Source organism: Salarias fasciatus, chromosome 17 (assembly GCF_902148845.1).
Source record: "Salarias fasciatus chromosome 17, fSalaFa1.1, whole genome shotgun sequence".
NCBI classification, from domain to species: Eukaryota; Metazoa; Chordata; class Actinopteri; order Blenniiformes; family Blenniidae; genus Salarias; species Salarias fasciatus.
Window position 1 is genome coordinate 4510665 of NC_043761.1, and position 15178 is coordinate 4525842.

General features: G+C 42.1%; 1 protein-coding gene across 3 annotated transcripts in view; it reads right to left on the reverse strand.

The window, feature by feature from the left end:
• The window catches only part of btbd11a (BTB (POZ) domain containing 11a), a 157121-nt gene that overhangs the window by 126040 nt on the left and 15903 nt on the right, over nucleotides 1–15178 (reverse strand). The window contains exon 3 of one of the 3 annotated variants that reach the window (XM_030113832.1): nucleotides 8492–9409. In XM_030113832.1, the coding sequence (XP_029969692.1) occupies nucleotides 8492–9353 (862 nt within the window). In that variant the 5' untranslated portion in view covers nucleotides 9354–9409. Of the gene's footprint in view, nucleotides 1–8491; nucleotides 9561–15178 lie in introns of those variants that run through there. The other 2 variants (XM_030113831.1, XM_030113833.1) reach the window with 2 other exon arrangements.

A 15178-nucleotide genomic window follows, 5' to 3' on the forward strand; every position in this document is an offset into this window, starting at 1 on the left:
ACACACATACATACATATATACATATGTATGTATACATACATACATGGTTAACATATTGTTTGACTGAAAAGGTTTAATGCAATCCAATCCAATAGCAAGGTGGAGTTAGATGACATAAATACCTGTAGTATTAACAATTTAGAGGTACTAGTAGAACAGAGTTCATACATCAACTACACATCTGTAAATCACATTGCTTAATATGTTATTTAAGAAAAAAACCTACAGCAACAACTCCCCCTTACATTTAATTTCTTTGGTATATAAATAATACTGTACCTGTGCATGAACTCAAGCCATTTTTTCAAAGGGACGTGAGACTTGCTGAATATTGAGCCATTGCGTACAGATCGTGGGGAGTTTTTATGATGCTTACAGACCCTGAGGAATAAAGAAAGGGAAAGCCTGAGAAGAGGACCACCACAAATAAAAATATGAAATAACATTCCATGTGATGGGATAACTATAGCATACTGTAGTGGTTTCCAGATGTTTCTAAATGTTAATGTTATTAATATTAATCCTAATTTCAGTCCTCTGGCTGGTTAATAAGACATGATCCAATTGTAACATTCAACCCAAATGTTACTACGTGCTGTTATGCTGACTGTCTTGATGGTTAATAATTGTTCTTAAATAAGAAACTGAAGCTAACCACAATGCTAATATTGCTCAATTAGAAAGTTAGAGTTAGCTTCTTCTTACCACCACTGACCATCCTTGACATGGCACGTTGTCAGATGCATCCTCCTCCTGCATTTTGCGCACTTCATAGTCCTCTTCAATATGCCACGTTTCTGCATCCATCTAACGATCCTTCTTTTGTTCTTCTTTGTGTCAGAACACCGAGTAAGTTTAAGCAGTTCTTTAACTAGCACCATTGTACTGTTCAGGCGTGTCTGACCTGGTCGTCTGCATCGCGTTCGCGCCTAAAAGGTTGAGTAAGTAAATTCGAATTGAACTTGAACGCACCCAACGTAACATCACGTGACCATTATTGGCCAGTCAGAGATCCCTGAGCGTTGTCACAGAAGGACAGGAGTGCTGCCAGCTGCTGAAGCAACGTCGGGGTGTTGGAGTTTGCTATTTCAGGTAAGCTAAAGTGAAATATGTAATTTGGACAATTTTATTTGGGGAGAACATGATAATACTGATGTCAGTGAAGTTAGTTCATCAATTCATGCTAGTTAGCCTTTAAGTTGAAGTATTTTAATGGCAGCCGACAGCCTCCAGTTTCCATCTAGCAATTTCTAAACATTACTTTTTCCAAAGTTGCCTCAACTGTTTTAACATTAGCTGCTGTGACACAGTGTTGGTGTTATTTACACAACTAGATGGAAACCCGCTTCAAGAAGAGGGTGAAAAGCGGGATGAAGTCGGAGGAAGCCGAGGACGACCTGCTGCAAGATGTGGGGGAGGGGAACGAGGAGAGGACAGGAGATGTTGAGGAGGTCCCTAATCCACCAACGAAGAAGAAGAAGATGCCAGTCAAATATTCCCCAAAGAAACTAAGTTAGTCTAATTATTTTCTTCATGTTTTTACTGCTTTCTCTGCATGTCTACATGTCCTCCTGTCGCCACCGATGCGCACGCGCTTTCGACATGTGCTCAGCAGTGCAGGCGCACTGATCCACGCATCCTCAAGAAGCTTTTCAGGCACTACAGACTGTTTATCTGCGCCTTTATTACAGATTATTTACAGAAAATGAAGCACAATACACTGTCAGTACATTTTCATTTAGTATTAAAGTTTATTTTGACTTTTTTTCTGTTTCTGAATCGCGGGGGCATCCCTGGAGTGATTAGTTATTTTCATTTCTTTCGGCAGACCTTCTCCTCCCTCCAGACAGAGTCTGCTCTCGCTGTCCACAAGGTTTTCACTCTCTGGCTGTCTTCGTGTGAAGCCATCAGGCTGTAGCTTCGTCTACCCTCACTTTTATCTTCATGATTTTTTTGCTGTGGCGCTCTGGCGCATGCGTGTACCGGTGCGACCTGCGCGTACACGCAACGCGGTCACATGTCTGTTTAATGTCTAATAAATATCAGGTTGAATGATCGCTGCCTGTGTTCCAGTGTCTCCGACAGGGGCATTGGAGTTGAGGAAACTGAAAGTACAGGCCAAGCTGGATCGACAGAAGATAGAACACCTTGAGGATCGCATTAAATACTTGGAGGAGGCCAACAGGGACCTGAAAAATGACAAGGATTTCCTACTTGCCCAAATTCAGGGGTCCCCCAGTATGCCTGCATCTACTGGGAAAGGTACAAATACACTACAATTAACATTATTCATGCAGTATTTGATATTCAAGGAGGGCTCGAGGCATAGAAATATAGGCTGCAACAGAGAGTGCATGGATAGTTTATTTTTATAATTAATAGTAATTATTGTATCATTTTTTAACACACCTGGGATGTCAACTTGATTGGAAATGCTATTGTCCTAAGCCCTTCCAAGAATGGTGTAGGTCTCCAATGATTACATTGCTACACATAAAGTGATATAAATCCTTATTTGGCCAGTAGTGTTAACCACTGAGATGGACTGAACCATAACTGTATGCTGAGCTGTCCTCCTCCCTGCAATGAATGGCTCTACAGAGCAGGCAACAAATAATGAGTCATTGTCTGTAATAAAAAAAAAACAAAAAACAGTTTTAGGACATGTACAGTTGTCTGTAGTACTTGTAACTTACAATATGTTCTATATCACGATATCACGACACTTTTTATCTCCAGTACTTGTTTTTGCACTCTCTGCTTGCAGGTTGATTATTGCTTTTCATTTATTGTGTTTTTTTTTCTACCTCTCTACTTTTTAATACTGTTGTATATATTACACTTTTTCTGCTGCTGTAATAGGCAAATTTCCCATTTTTAGGATCAGTAAATTATAATCTAATTGAACCTACCAAGAGTGAGTCTGCTTTTAAAAAACTTCTTTTTGCTTTGTTTCCTTTTGTTGCCTTGTCCAGCTTCTCCCCCTCGCCTTCTCCCAGGCTCCAAGACTTCTTCATCCTCAAGTTCAACATCTCCATGTCCCTCTTCAGACTCCAGCTTCTCATCATCCTCAGAAGAGGAGAAGAAGAAAAAGAAAAAGAAATCCAAGAAACACCCTGATTTTTCAGGACGTTCAAGAAGTAAGCACAGGCATTGATCATCCTTATAATCATCTTTATAACCACCATTAAACTGATCACTACTTAACTCTCTATGGTTCATGTTTGTACGAAAGCATCTGGGTTTAGTTCATAACACTTAGATGGGACGTAAGAGTTGCTGTTATAACCATGTCCCACATTGATACTGTATTTTAGTGTTCACTCTAAAAGTCAATTATTCAGATCTTTATTGCCATGTTTAGCTTTCTCATTTTCTTAGATTATTCTGTGGTCATCTCTTGTTTTGTTAGACATTTAGCCTAAGACAAAAATCTTACTTATTGTACCATGCTGGTTCACTGTGCATCCTTTCATTGATTTCATTCATTTATTGTTTATTTCATTCTTTGAAATAAATGAAAAGGAGCAGAAAGAAGTAAAACTTATAATGTCTGCCCCTACCAACACAAAATAATTGACAAAACAACAGTTTACATCAAGGTTTGCTTATAAACATTTCACAACCATTTCACAAGCTATTTACAAAATCAAAGTATTATAATTTCTCATTATACAGCAGTATCATATCTTCTTAATAATTGTTCTTTGAAACATTTCTTAAACTATACATGGACCGAGACATTTTAATTTTACAGTCAAGATTGTTCCATAGACTCATTCCTTGGATTGTGATACATCTTTCTTTTGGTTTGGTTCTTGACTCTGGTAATGAAAAGACTTCAGTTCCTCATAATTCATATTGACTTTCTTCTCTTTTTAAATCAATTTTGCAAATGATCTGGGGTTGTTTTTTTTTTGTGTGTGTGCAAATTATCTGGTAATTTTATTTTTTTCCCCAAATTATGTTAATATCCTATCCTGCAGCTTCTTAGGCAGGTATGGAAGGACATTACTTGCCTTACATCCTCCTTCCAGGCTGATGATGGTAGATTTTGCTTGTCACAGAGGCAGGTTATTCAGGAGCTAAATATGGTGCCAAATCAGTAATGCCAATGCATGGCTGTTATAAACTGATTTAACTATGTAATTACACTTAATGGCATCTTAATGAAAGGTTCACATTGTTCCACTTTACTTGAATTCAAAGATAACGGTCATAACTTAATCTGAGTCTCGAGGGAGGATGCACAGTAAACCAGCAGTAGGATAAATAGGATCCTTTGGCATCTAGTACAACAGGATCTAAAGAGTGCCTAAGCAAATACTTTGTTTTGTTTGTTTTTCTGTTGTTTTGTGAAGTGACTACAGCTGATGGAGTGATTCGCCGCTACAAGAATGCCCTCCGCATGTTCAACAAATCTGGATCCATGAAAAAGGCCTTTGCCAAACTTAACGTCGACCGCAACACAATTGCTAGAACAGCTGTAATTGCTGAACTAGCAATCGCATTTCCAGACACCTTCAAAAACCTGGTCCCAGGAGAAGAGAAGATGTCGGCATTTGCAGAACGATGCAGGGGAGCAATAACAGAGGAGATGGCTGAAATCATTACATCAAAGAAAAAAAGAGGAAAACTCCTCCCAATCATGCATAAGTATACTTAAGATGGTGAATTGAACATGTTAGGTTCAAACAAGTTATTCTGTTAAAGCTTCTCTTGAAGGAACCCTCTGTTGAGGAGAAGTAATAATCATAACAAATAATGCAACTGTTTTTTCCTGTTTTGGGTTGAAATAAATGAATCAAAAATCTCTTGACTTGTCTTGTTTTTGCTAAGGTATTTCAATCATTTGACAGTGTAATTCCACTTATTGACATCTTAACGAAAGGTTCCCATTATTCCACTTTACTTGAATTCAGAAGAAACAGTCATGACACTCTTATAACCTGATTTAATCGTGTAATTCCACTTAATGACATAGTAACGAAAGGTTCCCATTGTTCCACTTTACTTGAATTCAGAAGAAACAGTCATGACACTCTTATGACGTGAATTAACTATGTAATTACACTTCATGACAGGTTCAAATTATATATCCACAGGATGTAAAAGAGACAGCTCTAAACAGCTAGGACAATCATAATGGTATTATGACAGTTAATGTCAAAGCAAACCATATGACAGTTACATAGCAGTTTAATGTCATGTTAAGATATAAAACTAAATAGTTTTTTAAAGTTTGACATTAAGTCTACTATGTCATGTTCATGACAGGTTCTGTCGTCTTGGTTTATGACAAGTTGTCATAACAAAGACATCTCCAACAATGTCAACTTGCATCAAAAGTGACATAATCAACCGAATGACACTTAATGAAAACTGTCATAAGCATTTATAAATATTCATGACGGGTGTCATGTCATGATTATGACAGTGTTATGTCAGTGTTATGAACCCCCATTCAAATAAAGTGTTACCGAAAAGGCTTCTCTGGTTAGAACAACGCGGCCGTGGCGAACGCAGCCATGTGGGTTTATCGTTATGCGCTGGAGTCCATGTTTCCCCCCAGAAGAAGGGGCGGTCCCGCCTTCTCACGCCTCGTCCTGAATGAGACCAAAACCTACACAGAACCGTGAGGCTAATCTGTGATCGAGCAAAACAACAGACACAGCGTTTCCAAATGGGTCAGGAGAAGAACTTCTTCAGCTGTCCCATTTTCACAGACTGACTTCACGCTGTTCCGTGTGAGTGGTAGCCTCCTCTGCACCATCAGGAAATGATGCGCTCCATGGAGGTGGAGGAGGAGGAGGAGGAGGAGGAGGTGGAGGTGGAGGAGTGAAGGCAGACGCATGCTTGGCTCTGCATCTTGTTGACAGTTTCTTGACTTCAACACATCAGAAAGAGACGCAGAAGCAGCCAGAGAAGATATTTTAGACGAATCTATCTTCTTTTGTGGGCACATAATGAAGATTTTTAGAGTTTTCGTGATATGCAGACCTTGGGAAGCAGTTTTCAGACACTTATTCTTTCATGATGTGCAACGATGAAACAACACAGACGACATTCGTCCCGCCTGTCTGCACAACCTTGTTCAGCCGGGCAGCTCCTTCATAAACGGGCGAAAACGACATTTTCTGGAAACACTGAGGCTCTAGAAGTGCTGCCGTGCACATGAGCGCCAGGACAGGATTAAACAGGCCTTCTGCATGTGCTCAGTACAGTAGTTTCGGGAAAGGCGTGTTTTCACACTGTTTCCATGGAGACGGAGTCCAATTGTTTTCAAACAGATGCATGAAAGTTTTGTGATTTCACTTGAAATCCTTTGTGTGTGAAGGATAGCTCTATCCTGAGGCAGGTAATGATGGATGGACATAGAATCGATCGCTTCAATTCCCTGAAAGTGACACAAAATGTGTTGTTTACAGAAAAAAAATGAAATAAAGACGTTTCGGCTCACAGCATAGAGAAACCTGCAAGGTCAATGATTCCTCAGACACGTTCTGCCACAATCATTTCCAGCTCTACCATCCGCATGCTGGAGGAAAACAGGCGAAGAAATCCTCCCCAAACTGACCGAGACAGCTTTTCTCTGCACCTCCACAAAGCAATCACACCAAAAGAGTTGCAATATGATCGTTTTTTTCTTCGTCTTCTTCTCCCAGTCAATATTGCCGGGCCCGGTTTGGACGGCGTCCCGAGTCCCTTCTGCTTTACGCTCTCAGCCAACTCCGAGAGGCCGGCCGGCCCACACTGACAGCTTCCACCTTCTGGAGCACCGTCAGCAAGGCTCCGCCGCAAAATGCACTCAAAACCTGCTCCTGCGTGACGGCGGCGCGCATGGTCGTGACGCTCCCCGTCGAAAACACCCGTTAACGCCGGCTCTCCCGCCGCCGAGGAGACAGGGGCGTGAAAGGAGAAGGAGTCGGCTCCCGTCTCGTCTCTTCTCAGCCATAAATACCTGCTCTGACTGTTGCTGCCCCGAGGCTCCGATAATCAAGGAAGGCAGTTCTCCTTTCAGAGGTACGCTCAACTGAGCCTAATAAATATTCAAGAAACTGTCAAGCGCTTGTGTTTGGGAGTGGAATTACACAGCAGTGCAAGTGATGGCTGCGCCGCGGCGTAATTATACCGTTTACAGTCGGATTAGTTTACCATCTGGGTCCAACGCCTGCTTCACCAAACTTAAAAGTCACAAAGAGCTGGAGCTGATCCCAGTTCAGTCCAGGAGTTCACTGCCGGGAAAACACCAGGAGCCAGGCGGTTCCACATTCAGAGTCAAGGAGATCAGCTGGAAACGGCATCGTTTCAGCGTCGCCCGGAAAACGATCGCCGTTTATCCAGAAACGTCAAAACATTCTGGAAACTCTGGACCAGGAGCACAGTTTCCAAATTTGTAAAAATCCAGATGACTGGAGTTAAATTCTCCAAACTGAGCGATACAAACACTGTGTCACTGCGGTCAATCGAGAGGACGACTGACATGAGTGCACTAGTCCTCGTTTCTGAAAAGTCGCATTTTTCCCCGTTTACGTGAAGGTAAAGGCCGGCGTGTGTCAAAAATGAAAAATAAATTAGAAAGTGTTGTTTTTCAGTGACTCAAACAGCTTAAACACAACAAAACACTGCAAGTTGTGTGTGAAAACGGGCAAAATGAGCCTAATTCACAACAAACTCATGCTCAAGGGAAACATGCAAACTCCACCAAGATTTACTGCACCTCTGAGCCACACCAATATCAAACAGCGGCTGTCAAAATCCGAACATTTACTGCTTTCTTTAAAGGTTTATATGACTGAATCTGTCAGACCGAGGAATACTGACAAGGATAAAAGAACATTTAAGCTGCATTTCTTCACAGTTTTCCAAACAAGACGTTCCTCCCAGCATTTCAGGCTGCAGACACTGAGCTGTGGGGAAACATCTGGAAGGGGTGTGTGTGTGTGTGTGTGTGTGCGCGTGTGTGTGTGTGTGTGTGTGTGTGTGTGTGTGTGTGTGTGTGTATGGGGGGTTCAGAGGGAAGCCTTTTCCCACCATGAAAACATGATTAAAAAAAGAAACATACTGGAAAAAGGAGAGTTTAAAAAAATAGAGGAGACTAATGTATTACATAGCTCAATGTGAGAAAGATGCTTCAGTTTGGGGGTTGTGAGGTGGAGGGGGTGGGGGGGGGGGGGGGGGTCATTTGAAGGGGTGTCTCATCCTCCCACACTTGGAGAGCTGTGTGTGTGCCCTCTGGATGTATTCAGTGGAGAAACGTCCCTCTGAACAGATTATACAGGACTTGTGCAGAGTTCCATTTTTTTAAGCTTTCAGCTCACATCAGGTCTCATCCTCCACACTGACTCACCAGTGTTTAAAGACACCGCCTCTGAATACACCGAACACGACCAGGTGAAGGGGGGAAAATACGCACGAGCCTCCAAATCAAGGTGATCACGTTTCAGTGCCAAACGACTGCAGGTGCGTGAGGACGCGTCCTGCCCTTACCGCTTGAATTCTTGCCACAGATGAGGTGCTGGTAGGGCTGCAGCAGACCCCAGATCTCCGAGTCGTTGCTGATGGCTTGCTCCAGGGACTCCAGGGTGAATTTGGGGATTCCGTTGTCCCTCTCCACCAGCGCGCTGCGCAGGACGCGGCTGAACACCTCCCGGAACAGGCTCTCCATGCAGGCGCTCAGGTAGATGGCGGCGTGCTCGTGGATCCTGAGCGCCACCCGGCTGTCCACCATCCACCTGAAGAACTTCCCCACGGAGAAGATGAGCCCGCAGCGCGCGGACTTGCCGCGGCTGAACTTGTCCCCGGTGCTCATGTTGTAGAGGGAGAGCGCGCTCAGCGCCGCCGTGATGCAGTTGACGGAGATGGTCCAGGACAGCACCACCTTGATGGCGCTCTGGATCTCGTGCTTGGTGCACTTGGCGTAGCGCAGGCTGAGCCGCTGCGCCTCCCGGGCCACGCGCACCAGCGCGCGGCTGATGAGCGCGGACAGGCGCGCCAGCACCTCCGGCGGCGGCTCCCCCACCATCAGCTCGTCGTCTTTCCTCAGCGCGCCCTCCACCTCGCCCAGGCTCCACGGCACGTCCTCCAGCTCGGGCAGCTTGGCGCACTGGCCCGAGCACTCCAGGATCTCCGTGTCCTCCGCCAGGACGGTGTTGACCGTGTCCAAACTGTTCTGCCGGCTGTGCATGGATTCCGTCAGATGCCAGCAGTTGCCCCCATGCAAGGACGGGTGCGTGTCGGAGCAGCACAGCGACACGCTGGACGACCTGACCGAGTCCGCGGCTCCACCATAACCAGAATCAAGCGTTAAATCCTCCAGCGTCCTCACGACTGTCTTACCCTTGCCTGCCATAACTGCACCTCATACTGTTGGGTTTGCTTGGTCTCTCAAATAAAAGCCACAAAGTCCTCTTCCCCCCGCCAGGCGTCCCCCGCTTTGATTATCCTTCCAGCTGACAGGAATGTGGGAAACGCGGGCGTCTACTTTTCTCCTGCTCGATTCCCCACAACTTCAGGAGCGCAGCTCCGAGAGCGCACCGAAGCCTCCGCGCACACTGCAACAAGCCGCGCAGCTGCATGCAGGAGAGGAGGAGGAGGAGGAGGAGGAGGAGAGGAGGAGGAGAGGAGGAGCCAGCACACTCCGAAACAACCCAATCCCCAGCATCCATCAGGCCTGACGGACTGACTACCTGCTGCTGCCGCGCGCGCGGCTGGAGCTACCTGGAGATGATGAGGCGCAACGCGCGAGCCAATCCGTCCCGAGCTGCGGAGCCGTGAGGATGCAGGGAGGAAGGGGGAAACATTTCACACAAGACAGAACCAAGGAAGAACAGACGCAGACAAAAGAAAAGAAAAGAATATATAGTGAGCTGAATTCATTTGATTTATTTATACATATGCCCCCCCCCCTAATAAACCCACTCTTCACAGGAGGAACGCGTCAATAAACATTTATTTAAACATGTACTTATTCTCCTTTTGTAAGATATTTATGTTCTTTGGTGAAATTAGAAACTGTGTCTGTGTGTAAAAGCAGATTTCCTCAAATGTGTAAAAGTGAAAAGCTCGACGTATGTATTTCTAACTGAATTCTGGAATATTTTAAAATACATTAGCCTTTATTAAATATAATTTATCAATTTCGTTCCTTTTTTTACTTTTACATTTTAGTTCAGTTCACAGATTTGTTTGAATTCTGTCTCTGTGTAAATTTGTAGTTTTAATATTTGGTTCGTGTTGAATCATTTTGTTTGTAATTCATGATTTTTTTTTCTTTTCTTTCAGTAAATCTCCCTTTTTCTGGTGTTTACTGACTACAAATTCTAAGTAGCATTTTCAAGTGTCACATTCACGCCGATGTATTGACTGTGTTTGGCCACCAGTTGGTGCTGTTGTATTGAAACCAGCCACAGGTTATTGTTAATCTACTGAGCATGCGCAGATCTACCATCCAGGGTTACCATGAATATGCTCTGTTGTCACATAAAGCTACACATGAAAAAAACAACCAGAGTTTTGTATTTTCACCTCAGAGCTTCACGTAAATGAGAGTCAACCGTTTTAGTGCTAAAGGAAATAAAACTAAAACACAAATTGAACATGAATCAATCTTTACTAATAAACAGCTTCCTTTAAATGTGACCACGGACCAAACCTTCACTCCTCCACATGATAAAATAAAAGAGAAAAATATATAAATACACAACAGAACGCAGCAGTGGCTCCAGATCTGCGCGAATATTCATGACAAAATAATACATTTGACTCAGAAGGAACTCTGCTACCACCTCGTGTTCAAAAGAGGGAATTGCTTGACTGCTTTACACACCACTTTCATCCTTTTATGATCAAAATAGATGTTTTTACCTCTTTCCACCGAACACAGTTTGTCTGGAGACAAAAAGAAACATGTCTAGCTCATAAAATTAATATGTATAGAGATTGTGTGCAACAAGAAAAGGTGACTCTTAAAATCAATATATTCCTTCTTCAAAAATATGATTAATTCTTCTTTTTGGTCATTTGTCCACAATAAGCGATCATTTAAAGTCATGGACTTCATCAAGCATCAAATATAATTTTGGAAGTCGAGTTTTATTTTGCTAAGTTGATAAGAACTTCTGTTTTTCTCTGATTCTCTGCTTTATGGGAAAACTTCTGTTGCATTAGTATAATTTTAGGAAGTGTGGAGTATTATTTGAGATTAATCGAGACCATTCCACTTGTTTTAACTTGCTCACTGGGTCTCAGAACAACCATTGCATGGCTTTTTGTGGACGGGTTTATCAATAAATCTTTCTGGGTGGTGCAGGTTTGATCTGAATCTGCCCAAAACCAAGTCCTTAAGGAGCCGAGACCAAGTCAAGACTTAAACTCCACCTATTGGTGTTGTTTGTGGTGTTCCGGGTTAAGTCTGGACTTTGAGGTCCGGAGCCCAGAGGACTAGTTAGACGAAGAGACCCTCAGCTGAAGCTCTCAGATCTTTCAGATCCTTCAGGATTAACGCAGACCTGCAGCCTCGAAGCGTTCCAGAGAGTTAACTTATTTGGTTTATTTAGATATTTATTGTTCTATTTATTATTTGGACACACGGTGGTGATGATTGGACATTATGTCAGAGGGCAAAGGTCTCGAGAAGAAGAAGGGGTAGGGTCTAGAGTCCTCCAGGAACAAACTGAAAACATGCAGTAAACCAATACTGATACCAAGCTCTGATCCTCAGATGGAGAAGGGAGTTCTCCCGATTGAACATGTAGCGTTCACATATCGATGGGCGGAGCTGGAGCTGGAGGTGGAGGTGGAGTTGGAGGTAGTGATGGAGATGGAGGTGGAGGGCTTCAGCTGTCAGCTGCTCTCTCCTGCCTCCAGAGCTCTCCTCCCTCATTTGGCCTGGGTTGCCTGGTAACAGAGAAATTACCCTGATTTCTCTGGAGATGATGGTTTTGTTCATGTTGTTCCAGCAGAGGACGGACAACGCAACATGCTTCATTAGTCACAGAGTCCGTTTTAATCTCTGTCACATGAAAAAAACAAAATGGAAAGCGGATGAATAACTTTTTAACTGACTTTGAAAAAGTGATTTGATGAATGGAGTGAATGAAAACAGCAGAAACAAGATAAGATATAAATAATACTAATATTTTATTCTTATGCTATATGTAAAAAACACAAATACATTTTCAAAAGCTGGTTAGATTACATCTTAGATTTTGATCAGCACATAATAAAGATTTTACAATCTAATACAATGATCATGTAATTACGATTTATCCAAAATTTACCTAGAAATGACTGTGTTGCATTTGGCACTATAAAAATAAAGCTGAATTGAAGTGACTTCAGTTAATATATAATGATAATAACATGTGTGTATATGTATAGATCACAATACACAACCAGTTCTCTGCACTCCCTTTAGAGTTCTAATCAAATCAGATTCTGGAGATTCTGCATGTATTTTGTTAAATACATGATATAACTAAACTAAACTTAACTAAACTAAACTAAACTGAATAAACTACACAGTCATTTCGAGGCTCTTTTACAGAGAAACCCCCAAATATAAATAAATAAATAAATAAATAAATAAATAAATAAATTGTTGTTGTTGTAAACAACTGAATTAAATCAATCGGCGTGCTCAGTGCTCAGTGGGTGAACCTGCTCCTCTGTGGCGGTGTTATTCTGCCCCCCAGCGGCCGGACGCAGGAACCGCTTCAACTGACCGACTTTCTCATTGCATAATTACAAATATTTTACATAAGAGCGACGTGACGCATCTGTTTGATTTCCTCTGATTAAAATCAGATCTGCTGAATAAACCATGACAAATGCTGACACCAAACCCCCAAATCAGATCGATTACCTCTGATTACTGAACTGATCACGGTTGATCTGCAAAGAATGAAATAAAGCTAAATGTAGGTCATGAAAAATACCAGGAATATAAAACAGTGTCACATGAAAACAGCGGAGTTTAAAAACTGTAAATAGGCTCAAGTGTTTTTAACGGAGGGTCAGTTTGAGGGCAGAAGTTGGACCGCAGTGAGAAGAGGCGCCTACACGCACGCGCACATGCGTGAAGCACGAGCCGCAGCCTCATGCCAGACTTCATGTGCACATCCGGGTGCCCTGGCGGAGCGCGCGCGCGCGCGCTCGGAGGGGCGCCGCACGTTCCACACGCATGCGGCAAGATGAGCGCGCGCAACGCAACTTATGCAATTTAAGGAATTTTTTACCATTTTCAACAAGAATTCAGACACAGATAACCTATTTAATCACCTGAAACTGAGATTTATGTTTTATCTGTTATTCCTGAAATGATCCAAATCCTCTGAAGAGACAAGATTTTATCCAGAAAATTTTCTTTTTTGTCAACATTTAGGGAAGCAGATCACAAAAGAGTTATAATAAAATCCCATCATCCAGATTAACAAAGCTTGAAAACATCATCTGTGGATGAAGACGGATAGAATCAGACACAATATGTAACTTAGGATGGTTAGTGTCACTTTACTGTCACACATTATGCTTTAACATGCACCTGTTACGCTGATATTTATCTTATTTTTGGAGGCGACTATAGAATAAAATGTCAACACTCAGCATCAGTACATCCCATTTACAAGCATGTTGTGTTTATTTATAATCTATCAGCACAATGATTTTTATTGGATTAAATGCGAAAGATTACCTTGAAAGTGGTTCTTATGGGGGTCAATTGAAGAATTGACCTGTAAAACCAATGAAAAGCTGAATTATAACATGGATGTTTATTACTGGGAATGTTATTCACAGCAGTTAATCTCAGTTTAAATGTTTGAAGGCAGTGTTGAAAACTCTCCCGGCTCACAAGGTCACATTTCAGCCAGTTCGTGCTCACTGTTCAGGCTACAGTTGGAAGGAAGCGAAGATAAAAACCGACTCAGAAACAGTTCCTTTTTTCCAGAGCCAAAGCCTCCCTGAATTCACACATTCTGCACATAAACTAAAAAAAAAACATCCAGTGTGAACCTAACGCCACGCGGCTCTATTATTTGCTTGTAACGTCTTGTTTATCTGCAGTGTGAGAGGAGCAGCGCTCACCGGCTTTTCTATTCTATACTACTATTCATCATATGTCTGTTATGTTTTGTCAAATATTTGCAGGAAATTACAGGGAAACTAGTAAAAAAACCAAGAAAAAAAAACAGATTATTTTTACTAACTCTCCATGGTTACTATGCTGTATTTTTATGTTATATTTTCAACATTTAGAAGAAAACCAGAGGAAAAAGTCTCCCAACACAGCTTGTATAAGAGGTCACATTTCAGCGACTCAGCTCGGCTGAGTGCACGCTCACTGTTCAGGCTCCTCAGCCAAGTCAATGATCTGATAACAGCTTGTATAAGGTCACATTTCATTGATCGCCTCAGATTATCCGAGTAATCTTTATCTCTACGACAATATTTTCACAAATATTTACACGAAAACTGGCAGGTTGAAAAAGAAAGAAATCCTGACACAGCTGGTCATGTTTCATCGCTTTCAGATAGGCTGTGTGCTCGATACGCTTCATTTGTCTATTACATTTTTCTTTTTTAATATTTAAAAGAAAACCTGGGGGCACAGCTTGCATAAGGTCACATTTCATCGATTGACTCAGAAAGGCTGTGAGTGAGCTCTGTGCTTATATATATATATTTCAAATATTTACAGGAAAACTAGGAACAAAACAAAGTTTGCATCGAGTCACATTTTATCTCATTGCCGAACTAATCAATAACCTGGTGACAGCTTGTATAAGGTCACGTTTCATTGATTGTCTCAGACAGGCTGTGCAGGCTGAAGATGCTCAATACATTCATTGATTCACACATTCTGCACATAAACAACTCAAACCATCTACTGGGAGCCTACTACTGTACTGCACTATTCTTTGTTGTTAAATCTTGTTTGCACCGTAAGAAGAGCAGCTCTAAATAATAAACACTATTCTGTCCTTCACATAACTGTTCTATTTTTCGAAAATATTTAAAGGGAAATCATTAAAGGAAAAAAAAAAAAACCTCCAAAAACAGCTTGTGTAAGATCACGTTTCACTCCGATAGGCTGTGTGCAGACTTTGCTTCATTTATCTCTGAATTAAAAAAAAAAACATTTTCTTCGTCAATGACCTGGTGAGGCAGCTTGCATGA